This window comes from Salvelinus sp. IW2-2015, linkage group LG18 (assembly GCF_002910315.2).
Source record: "Salvelinus sp. IW2-2015 linkage group LG18, ASM291031v2, whole genome shotgun sequence".
NCBI lineage: Eukaryota > Metazoa > Chordata > Actinopteri > Salmoniformes > Salmonidae > Salvelinus > Salvelinus sp. IW2-2015.
The window spans coordinates 15,530,797-15,542,848 of NC_036858.1; the positions used below are offsets into that span (position 1 = coordinate 15,530,797).

General features: G+C 43.6%; 1 protein-coding gene across 2 annotated transcripts in view; it reads right to left on the bottom strand.

Annotated features, from left to right (window-relative positions):
• Window positions 1–153: 153 nt before the first annotated feature.
• LOC111978590 (carnitine O-palmitoyltransferase 1, liver isoform) overlaps window positions 154–12,052 on the bottom strand; it is a 45,388-nt gene continuing 33,489 nt past the window's right edge. The window contains exons 10-20 of one of the 2 annotated variants that reach the window (XM_070448337.1): window positions 10,391–10,478; window positions 8,088–8,283; window positions 7,647–7,835; window positions 7,290–7,395; window positions 5,222–5,338; window positions 4,713–4,877; window positions 4,294–4,422; window positions 3,987–4,142; window positions 3,320–3,433; window positions 2,950–3,042; window positions 154–2,754 (exon numbers count right to left, since the gene is read on the bottom strand). In XM_070448337.1, coding sequence (XP_070304438.1) covers window positions 2,635–2,754; window positions 2,950–3,042; window positions 3,320–3,433; window positions 3,987–4,142; window positions 4,294–4,422; window positions 4,713–4,877; window positions 5,222–5,338; window positions 7,290–7,395; window positions 7,647–7,835; window positions 8,088–8,283; window positions 10,391–10,478 — 1,473 coding nt within the window. In that variant the 3' untranslated portion in view covers window positions 154–2,634. Of the gene's footprint in view, window positions 2,755–2,949; window positions 3,043–3,319; window positions 3,434–3,986; window positions 4,143–4,293; window positions 4,423–4,712; window positions 4,878–5,221; window positions 5,339–7,289; window positions 7,396–7,646; window positions 7,836–8,087; window positions 8,284–9,668; window positions 9,754–10,390; window positions 10,479–12,052 lie in introns of both variants that reach the window. The other variant, XM_070448336.1, reaches the window with a different exon arrangement.

Consider the following 12,052-nt stretch of genomic DNA (forward strand, 5'->3'; position numbering starts at 1 on the left):
GCCAGATCTCAAATTAGGATTCAGCCCTTCATGAATAGCCATTAATATATAGGTATATACAGCAGTGATGATCACCAACGATATACTAATCATAACCCAATAGGAAGAGGAAGGAACACACGCATAACTGTGACAGAAACTGACACAAAAAAGTGTGACTGAATCTCTTTTTAATAAAATAGAAAATTCATACGTTTTTGTTTTTCCATTACATTTAAATGCTTAAGAATATCGTGACACGCTCAGCTGTTCAGTGGTTGATCTGGAGTGAGAAAAGAACTAGCAAAGACAAGGAAACCGAGTACATACATGTATATGTACATACACATACATTATGAATGCAACAACAAAAAAATACAATTTTGTACACAAATTGTGGCACTGGTAAAATGTACTGGCCGTTGAATCATTCTATTTAAATCAGGCCGATGGACAGAAAGAGATAAAGACGCACAAACGCAAATCTTCAAAAAAAATATTATCGGCTTGCTGAAACATAACTTAAAATGTACAAAGAAAAAGCGTCATTACCCAGTAGAGGTTTACATTTGGTAGTGAAATGACTTGGTGAACTCAGAAAAGAGCACCGCTACTGTAATACACCCTCCCTAGTCATGGAAAGTAAACTGTCAAATATTTGAATATATAAAAACAACATTAGGGGCTGTCAAACAAATCCAACATTGCATGGACCGTATCATTCAAATGGATACTCAAACTAGTTTGATTTCTTAAGAGGATAAGAATTCCTACTGTTAAAAGAAAGATAACAGGGGTCGAAGTGGACTTATTGCTTTATAAATGGCTTTATAAAGGGTTAGAGTCATTGGGTGAAGAGAGCAGAATAAACCTAGGTCATTTCACCACCGTGTAAAAGTTAAAAGCCTCCTGGACAGTGCAGTAACGATCTAGCAACATACACCATAGTACAATCATGTGTTACTCTGCAAACCAGAGTTAAATATGAAGAAGATTTAGCTAGGAAACCCTGGTGTTTCCGGGTCCACAGAGTTTGTTTTGTTTGTTTCGTTCAAATGGTTGAATTTTCGACGAGCAGTTGCTTCACAGCCCAAAGACCGTAGCGAGAAGCAAAGTCCCATGAAAAACAATACTTGCCATGATGATGCCAACTAAACTGTGCTGTGCGTTAATAGCGCCAGTCCCGTAGCGCTGCAGGACTTTGCATTTCACCCTTTTTTACATATTGACATTTTGTAACCTGAGGAGAAAACCTCTACCATCAACATGGATGAGTAAAATTGTAGAAAACAAATTCCATTTTATTTGCATTGTTGTGCCTTTTGAACCAATTGGAGCAGAAAAAACAAATCCAAAGTGAACTTTGCACTGTGTACTAGGAAACAGAATACTGCAATTAAAATGATACATTGCACATCTTAGTGAGATACACTTCACGAATAGTTACCTCAATCTTAGAATGCAGATTTTTGTTTTGTATTATAATTTTTTACAATGGACCATAGTCGCGTCATAATGAGATGTTATTTGTAGGGCCCTGTGTTTTGCAAAAACGTGGCATGCTTGGATTTTTTAGCCTTTTATTTAAAGCTTTAACATCAAACTGTCACTTTTTCCTTTTATGTCAGATGATCCAGCACCATCYTCARACAATAGCTTTCATTTTTGGTGCAATTCTCATTTCTGGATAAGGCTTAAAATACAGGTTCAAATCTTGCTATGACACATGATTGCGCAAAACATTGGGCCTTATAATTTGGTCAATGTGGTTCTAATTTGTGTTCCAAAGTAACGGTCAAGGTTCGGGCACTGCATTCAAGTAAAACATTATTAATGCTTTAGAAGTTTAAGTCCCACTTTACAATAAGTGTCTCTAATGACTACCTATGGTAGTTACATAGGCAGGTACAATGTTATTACAGTGSAGGCCTATGTACTGTATTGTTCCAGAGTACTTCCAAAAGTCAGGCCTGTTTGCAGTTGTTTAAAAATCGTAATATTTGTAATTACACAAACTCAAATAAATTGTGGCTAAATCTCTCATGCAAATTATTTTTGAGATACTTGTAAATACTTTAAATTGAGATACGTCACTAACCATGTGTACCTACAGTCATTTATTACACTGTTTTTGTATGTACTACACTATTAGGGACACTTATTGTAAAGTTAGACCAGAAATCATACAGTCGCAAATACAAAAGGTTTAAGGATTTAACTATATATCCATATCCCTCCTTCACTATTTTATAAATTCATGTTCAAAAAAAAAAGTTAGGTTTTCATCCAATTAGTTTTTATCATAGATACTGATCCGTCAATCACCTAACCCATCCACCTTAAACCACACACTAAAAACGGCAGTCGTGTCACCCTATAACGCTCATTGACATCATTCCAACGTTCTTCCGACACTCACCATCAAATTATCACAACCACCTTCTCTTCTTCTTCTATCACCTAACCCATCCACCTTAAACCACACACTAAAAACGGCAGTCGTGTCACCCTATAACGCTCATTGACATCATTCCAACGTTCTTCCGACACTCACCATCAAATTATCACAACCACCTTCTCTTCTTCTTCTCCTCCCCCCCCCCCCCCCCCCCCTTTTACCCTCTCCACCCTTGGTTCTGATTCTCCTCTCCAGATCTACAGGTCCTTCTTGGTCTGGCTCTGGTCTGTTCTAGAGGGTTCTCTTTGGTCTGGGCAGAGCAGCTGAAGCATGTCCAGCAGGGCTTGCCTGATCTGACCTCCATACTTGTGGGAACTCTAAGAGAGACAGAATAAATGAGCAAGAGAAAGACTAGTCCCAAGAATTGTTTGCTTGGCCAAAATATGTATCCCGTTAATCAACCTCAAAACAAATATTCTCAATTAGCTTAGGAAATGAATAAACGAGGGCATTGTTTAGGTGTGGACATGTGGTGCGAAGAACCTCCCTGTGGACCGATCAGTGGTACTCACAGTCTGTGGGCAGGAGTGCTTGCAGGAGATGTGAAAGTTCATCATGTTCTCTCCCATGATGGTGTAGGACACCCCGTAACCATCGTCTGCCACCTAGGAAAGACAAGTACATACGTCGCTCTCTTGAAGCACAGCTTTGCAGCACAACACAGCTACAGTATACCGGTCTATTACCATGGAGTAGGTTGGCATATGCCATAACATGATGTCTTGCATATGGAAGCTTCTGYACGGAACACAATCTTTCTCCATGTTGAGATGATAAGCTCGTTGACAAATGATGTACTTATGTTGTAAGCATTCTGTTATTCCACCAAGTTATGMAATTAAAGGTGTTTGGAGACGAAGATAGAGACTGAGAGGTACTGACCGGGCCAAAGCCTCCGCCACAGGAGATGTACTCTGGGTGGTTGACCATGTCAAACAGCTCCAACTGYTGGACAGGAGTCTGACTGGTGGAGAGATGCCATGGCTCGGACAGCACCTGGAACACARGCAGGGACAGTGTTGTTACTACCACTAAGCTAGACAAGTCACCACAGAGATGATCAAACATGGCTGAGGTTATAATTAAGTAATAAGGCTTGAGGAAGCGTGGTATATGGCCAATATACCAHGGCTAAGGGCTGTTCTTAGGCACAACGCAAACCCTGAGGTGCCTTATTGCTATTATAAACTGGTTGGTTTTCAACATAAATATAACAGTTAATAAGTATTTTTGGGTCATACCTGTGGTATATTGTCCGTTATACACACTGCTGAAATGCTGTTTAAGCCTATCAGCATCCAGGAACCACACTACCCGGTTTATAATACTGTACATAATACAACGTTGTTGTAACGAAGGCGGTTGCACAAAARGTGTTTCTGACTACTACCAAATTAATATATCAGCGCAGATTTTTATATATATCATGGATATAATTATTATTTATTTGTGTAAGACTGAACTACTTAAAAAAAGGACAGAGCCATGAGTCAGTCGTACGGAATCAACATTTCACTACAGAAAAGCAACGCGCCCCAAAAAAACAAACCTCTTTCAGGAAGGGAGAGTCCACGCCAAGGTATTTGGAGACCACGTAGAGACAGAAGAGGTGCCTGTCGATGCCGGCGCCGGTCATGGCATGTTTGTACAGGTTCTGGTGCTTCTCTGAGGCTTGGCGGAGAAGCCTCCTGCACACCTCGACCCCCTGGTGGACATTAGAGGGGGGAGAGCGAGCGCGTTAGGGGGTGAGCGAGCGGCACAGAAAGAGAAAAGGGTAAAGAGAGCGAGAGAGATGAGGGAGAGTAATGAGTACGTTTTATGAGAAAGTATTCCGAGTAAGATCGCATGCTCCCTACCTCTCCTCCCTCCAGGGCTTTGATGAAGGCACAGCTTTCATTGGAGCAGGAGCGCACAGTCTCGGTCCGGCCCTCCCTAAACAGACGGGTCATGGAGGCCTCGTAGGTCAGACAGAACACGCCCCTGTCCTGAGAGGGGAGTGGGGGAGAAGGATGGGTTGAGAGATTGTAAGGAGGCAACAGAATTGATCATGTTTGAGCAATGATCCTGACATTTTGGGGGGGGGGGGTTTGTTTTGTTCTCATTTACTTTGGTTTACATCTGCCAACGTTAAATTTGATCGACCGATTGTTGCTACATTGAAGCCGTACTAAGCTACATAGCGTATGGGTCAACCCCCCCCCCCCCAACAAAAAAAGTAAACAAGTGTGTGTGTAGGTGTATAAATGTTCATGTCCGCTTCGAGCTGTCCCCTCACCCTGTAGTAGGCCAGCTGAAGGGCCAGCTGGATGTAGGCGTCAGGACTGACGCGGCACTTCTTGATCTTGCCCTTGCCAAAGTCCCGGAAAGAGAAGACGTGGAAGTCCACGTCGTCGGCCAGGGCCTGGGCCACCGCCAGAGACTGGGAGATCTGCTCCTGACACTGGGACAGAGAGAGGACGGGGAAAGGCAACACTGGATCATAAGACCACTGGGTGTCAAAAGAAGAGTTAAGCGCATGGCCATTGAGATGCACATGTATATACACTGACGGGGAAGATCATTTGYGTTCTCATTGGAATTACACATTCGTCTGATGCACGCATGACGCGTTATGAAATGAACGATTATGAACATGGGTATTACAATGTCCAGAAAATAGTCCCATAGCCAAGGAGAGATTTTCAAATGAGGTGAATGGATAATTAAACGAAGAGAATGTATAATTCAAATAATAGATAGATAAATGAATGGATGAATAAATGAAAGGAAGGATGGATGGTTCACCTCTGGGGTGATGTCCCAGCTCAGTCTCTGAGGTCGGGGCAGAGAGGCATCCACCTCTCCCTTACAATGGCCCTCTTCATTGTACCCCAGCTGGAAACTGTCTGTGGCCAACACATACTGAAAACAGACAGACAATTAGCTGAGATAAATGTATGAATTCACTTATTTACTCAGTACAGGTTATTTATATATATATATCCCTTAAAATCAACTCTGGACCTCGAAGCCAGTTCCACTGCATTTTATAATTGTTTCCCTCTAAYCAGGGACTGATTTAGACCTGGGACACCAGGTGTGTGCAATTAATAATCAGGTAAAACAGAAAACCAGCAGGCTCTGGACCTCGTAGAGTAAGAGTTGAGTACCCCTGGTATATACATTGTACATACATTTGGAATATATTTATACATAAAAATAAACTTTCCCTAAGAGGTCTGCTAGTTTTTCTGTATGTTCATATATTTATAGTTATACAGTGCCATCGGAAAGTATTCAGACCCCTTAACTTTTCCCACGTTGTTACATTACAGCCTTATTCTGAAATTGATTAAATAAAGTTTTTCCTGAGCAATCTACACACAATATTCAATAATGACAAAGCAAAAACAGGTTATTTTTTGTGTGCAAATGTATATATATAAAAAAAACATACCTTATTTACATAAGTATTCAGACCCTTTGCTATGAGACTCGACATTGACCTCAGGTGCATCCTGTTTCCATTGATCATCCTTGAGATGTTTCTACAAGTAAATTGGAGTCYACCTGTGGTAAATTCAATTGAATGGACATGATTTGGAAAGGCACACACCTGTCTATATAAGGTCCCACAGTTGACAGTGCATGTCAGAGCAACAACAAGCCATGGGGTCGAAGGAATTTTCTGTAGCACTCCGAGACAGGATTGTGTCGAGGCACAGATCTGGGGAAGGGTACCAAAACATTTCTGCAACATTGAAGGTCCCAAGAACATCATTCTTAAATGGAAGAAGTTTGGAACCACTAAGATTCCTCCTAGAGCTGGTCGCCCAGCCAAACTGAGCAATCGGGGAAGGGCCTTGGTCAGGGAGGTGAGAAAGAATTCGATGGTCACAGTGACACAGCTCCAGAGTTCCTCTGTGGAGATGGGAGAAACTTCCAAAAGGACAACCAGCACTCCACCAATCAGGTCTAAATGGTAGAGCGGCAAGACGGAAGCCACTCCTCAGTAAAAAGGCACATGACAGCCCGCTTGGAGTTTGCCAAAAGGCGCCTAAAGACTCTCAGACCATGAGAAACAAGATTCTCTGGTCTGATGAAACCAAGATTGAACTCTTTGGCCTGAATGCAAAGCCCCACGTTTGGAGGAAACCTGGCACCATCCGTACGGTGAAGCACGGTGGTGGCATCATCATGTTGTGAGGATGTTTTTCAGCGGCAGGGAGACTAATCAGGATTGAGGCAAAGATGAACTGAGCAAAGGCACAGAGAGATCCTTGATAGAAATCTGCTCCAGAGCGCTCAGGACCTCAGACTGGGTCGAAGGTTCATCTTCCAACAGGAGAATGACCCTAAGCACACGACCAAGACAACGCAGGAGTGGCTTCGGAACAAGTCTCTGAATGTCCTTGAGTGGTCCAGCCAGAGCCCAGACTTGAAACCGATCGAACATCTCTCTGGAGAGACTTGAAAATAGCTGTGCAGCAACGCTCCCCATCCAACCTGACAGAGCTTGAGAGGATCTGCAGAGAAGAATGGGAGAAACTCCCCAAATACAAGTATGACAAGCTTGTAGAGTCACACCCAAGAAGACGAGGCTGTAATTGCTGCCAAAGGAGCTTCAACAAAGTACTGAGTAAAGGGTCTGAATACTTATGTAAATGTGATATTTCAGTTTTTTATGCGTAATAAATTGGCAACATTTTCTAAAAACATGTTTTTGCTTTGTCATTATGGGGTATTTTGTGTACATTGCGGAGGGGGGAAAAACTATTGAATCAATTTTAAAATAAGGCTATAACGTAACAAAATGTGGAAAAAGACAAAGGGGTCTGAATACTTTCCAAAGGCACTGTATGTCATGTCTTACCTCCCATAAGTGTGCTACCACCGGTGCATCGGCCCATGAGTGCTCAGCGTTCAGACCGATCTTCCCGTTTTTATAGATCACAACGGAGAAAGACTTGTCAAACCACCTGGCGAAAAGAGAAGACGACAGTGTGCAAAACTTTGATAACCGGCGCTACCTCCGACAAGGGTAGAACCATGGGAGTGATTGAGGAGGATAGACCTTATTTCATTTAGGTATTAAAGGAAAAGAATGAATGATACAGGCTTTGTGGCAAGTGTGCCCTCTATCCATCTCTATGGTTGGAAAGAAGCTTTATTTTTTTTTAAAGGTAACTATGTCGTAATGTCGTGACAACCATTAGTATGGATGACTTACCTGTCGTAACACTTCCCGTGGAGCAGGGACTTGGCGTAACGGTCCAGACTAGCAGCTGGGTCTTCTCCCATCATGCCTTGCTCGTCATCGTCCAAGGTCACAAAGAACGCTGCTTTCTCGATGCAGTCGAGTGACCGCTTGTTCACGCCCAAGCTGAAGTATTCCTTCCTGGCCTTGGCCCAGGGAATTCTGAGAAACAAAACGTATTGCTTAGGAGGACAGGTACAGCCAGGCACACAGACCTGGGTCATGTTCAGTAGGTGGAAAACGTTTCCAGACGGAGTGAAACGGAGAGGTACTACCAGAACACAGATTTTTCATTTTCCGGTTTTGCTACGGTGTGCCCTACTGAACACAACCCAGATATTTCCATTGGGGATGTTTTGAGCCCCTGCTATCAATCAGATGACTGTATATTTTACCAAAACATCTATGACTCACCTGTCTCCAGCCGTCAGGGCCCCGAGCTTCTCCTCTCCAGGGGAGGGGGGCGACGGGTCATCCAGGATCCTCTGGAGCTGCGACTCGATCTCGCGCGGTGACAGCGGCCGGCTAGACGAGTACATCCTCAGACGGAAGTAGCGCCCCCGGTGGTACACCGCCACATAGTCACTGTCCTGCCAGTGCTGCACCGTGTCTACACACGGGAAGAGGGAGAGAGAGAGAGAGAGAAAAGGGAGAGAGACAGAAAGTGGGAGGGAAGAGAGAGAGTTAAATATGGTACAGATGCCTCGGAGCAGATGGACAGGGGCAGAGGGTGCAGAAAGGGAGGGAGACTGACAGCCTACAGGAGGAAGGAGAGTGACTGACTAGAAACTACAGGACCAGCTGCAGACAAGAGAGTTTTCAACATTACCATCATGTAACAATAATACAGGACCTATATTGATATCAGTAATGMCAATGTCAAAAGAGCCACTTGCCCAGTGTTTGCTGGCTGGAAAATAAGATTGAAGACATGGGAAACAAAATTGCCAGAGTAGGGGACATGTCAATATTTTATAGTCATGACAAAGCAATGGTGCAGGTCTCAAATGCTGGTCATTGGAGGGCGCTTACATCTGCAAGTTCTCAGTTTCAGCTCAAATCAATAAAGTGAAAGATTTGGTTTGAGAGTGTGTATTTAGAGAAGGGAAATGAAGTGGTACCAAACCGTCCAGTAGCAAATCATTCCCACCATGAATTAAAGTCCCTAAAATCAGCTTTAAAATTACAGTACCAGTCTAAACTTGACACACCTACTCGTTCAATTTTTTTTTTTTTTTTTTTTTACTATTTTCTACATTGTAGAATAATAGTGAAGACATCAAAACTCTGAAATAACGCATATGGAATCATGGTAGTCACCAAAAAAGTGTTAAACAAATCAAAATATAATTTAGATTTTAAATTCTTCAAAGTAGACACCCTTTGCCTTGATGACAGCTTTGCACACTCTTGGCATTCTCTCAAATCTAAACTATATTATGATTTGTTTAACACTTTTTGGGTTACTACATGATTCCAGATGTGTTATTTCATAGTTTTGATGTCTTTACTATTGTTCTACAATGTAGAAAATAGTAAAAAATWAAGAAAAACCATTGAATGAGTAGGTATGTCCAAACTTTTGTCTGGTACTGTATATCCAAGTGATTTGGTGATAACTTTTCAAATGTTTTACTACAAAAAATTGGGTAGTAAATCCTAGTCAAGTGCTTCAACACCTAGTGAAGAACACTATAAAAAACAGGCTATATATTGTCATTGTCAAAATAAACCAAGCAGGTGGGGAATTATAAAATACTGGACTGATTTATAAAACAAGGGCTCCTGTTTGTAATCGGGCAATGGCGTGGTGGTCACCGCGGGGACTTTGCAGAGGGATGTCACAACACATGGGAGATACAAGGACAGGGAGACTACGTGTGTGTCCCAAATGGCACCTTATTCCCCGTGGACCCTGGTCAAAAGTGGTGCACTGTACAGGGAAAGGGGTGCCATATGAGACGCATCCTACATGTATTGAGGAAGTGTTAATACCTGTGATCGTCCCGGGGATTCGACAAGAGTCAAACATCCTCTCAAACTGATAGGAACAGCAAGGGACCGAAGACATCAACAACCACTGAGCGATAGAGGAACCGGGGGAAAGAAAACAAAGAAATATGGGGGAGGATAGAGGARAGGAAACAATGGGACGACAGACAAAAACAAGGGACCGAGTGAAAGGGAAAAGGGGAGGAACAACAGAACAGGTGGGAATAGTGAAAAGGAAAGAGGTGAACGAAAACAAATATGAAGTGGATAGATACAAGAGAAGTCCGTTAGAGGCAAGCCCTTTCCAGAGTGATGGCACAGACAACAGACTAGGAAACAGGACGGATGAGAGACAGTGAAAGATGACAGAGCAGTTTTGTGGCGGACATTTTGTGACTGTGTGAAGTACAAACACCCCTCTCCTCATGAAATGGACAGTGAGACCATACACACATTACTGCAAATGTCCAGTCAGTTATGGTACAGTATGRCTACCCTCTCCAAATAACCGTTCCTCCATGATGAAAGGGGGGCTTGAGTAAAAAAGTTTGGAAAGCACTGTCTTATTTGAATGGCTACTGATATTTACGGCACATTTGTACGGTAAAACCTATAGATCTGTGTTAATGTGTGCTTTGAACGCGAGGCATGTATTGTCCTTTGTACATGTAGGTACTGTGTTCAGAAGTGTGTATTGATGTAGATGACTCTACATGTGTGTTTACCGGTCTCCTCTCCAGGAGTGCGTGTGGTGTTGAACATCCTCTCACACTGAGCTGCACACAGAGGAATGACAGTGCCTGGAACACGACTCTGGGGAGGAACAGGAGGAGAGGGGAGAGGGAGAGAGGGGGGAGAGCAACAGCGGGCGAGAGTTCAGACCAGAGAGCGGGCGAGAGTTCAGACCAGAGAGCGGGCGAGAGTTCAGACCAGAGAGCGGGCGAGAGTTCAGACCAGACAGAGCCGGGGAGAGAACGAGAGAGAGTTCAGACGCAGAGAGCCGGGCGAGAGAGAGCGAGGAGTTCAGAACACGAGAGCGGGCGAGAGAGAGCGAGAGTTCAGACCAGAGGCGGGCGAGAGAGAGCGAGAGTTCAGAGCAGAGAGAAGGCCAGAGTTCAGACCAGAAGCGGAGCGAGAGGAGCGAGAGTTCAGAACCAGAGAGCGGAGCGAGAGAGAGCGAGAAGTTCAGACCAGAGAAGCGAGAGAGGGCGAGAGGTTCAGACCAGAGAGCGAGAGAGGGCGAGAGTTCAGACAGAGAGCGAGAGAGGGCGAGAGTTCAGACACGAGACGAGAGAGGGCGAGAGTTCAGACCGAGAGAGCGAGAGAGGCAGAGCAGTTCAGACCAGAGAGCGAGAGAGGGCGAGAGTTCAGACCGAGAGAGCGAGAGTTCAGACCAGAGAGCGATAGGCTCAGACAAGAGGGAGAAAGGACAGGAAAAGAAAAGAGAGAGAAAGGCCAAGGGAAGGTACAGAGTGTGGGGGTAGGGAGGAGAGATGGGGATGGTATGAGACCATGAGAGGGAATGGGTTTCAAACAAACTGGAAAATCAAACCAAAGGACACTTCAAACCTCTACACACAGAGGGAGCTAAAACAAACTGGAGGGATGGATTGATGCAGCTTACACACATGAACATGGTCAGTCCACACCAGCACACACTCAACATGTACACAGACAAACACACACGGATGAGTTCATACTCAACACATCTCTCCTATTTCGGTACGTATTTAAAAGTAAATCGCAATAAAAACACCTCACTATGAAAACATGTAAACACCTTGGTACAGGCCCATGCTCATATGTAAAATGAGTTAAGAGGATTTTTGATTTGGGGTGTGCTGACATGGCCATACTCGTATTCTTATCCGGAAGTTGTCAGTTGATAGTCAGAACGGAAGAAACTGAAGTGTTTTAATATGCCAAAATAGATGTTGGAAAAATACCTCCCTGCACGCTCTCACTGCAAAAAAACTGCAGATTAGGAGTTTGCGGTCACTCAGTCAGAATGGGCACTAACGTTTCATATTTTTCCCTACCCTTGCCCATCTGGTTAGATATTATGCACATTGACAGCAAGTGTCCTCGCCATGGGATTTATCATAGTAGCGGGCAGCAGCAATCTAAATGATCAGACCGAAAACATGCGAGGAAACGTGATCGGGGGAAATGATGAAGCGAGTGGACAGGAATACAGCTTCATTCTATCCAATCAGAGTAGCAGGATCAACATACAGCCCGCACTTATCTTTACAGACAGACAAACTAGCCAGTTGCTATTTAGACCACGCACGTGACTGACTTAAAGGCAGTACAGTATGATTTAGAAACTCTGACTGACTGACATGAGAAATATGCTTGCTGGTGCTCCAAAAAATATATATATT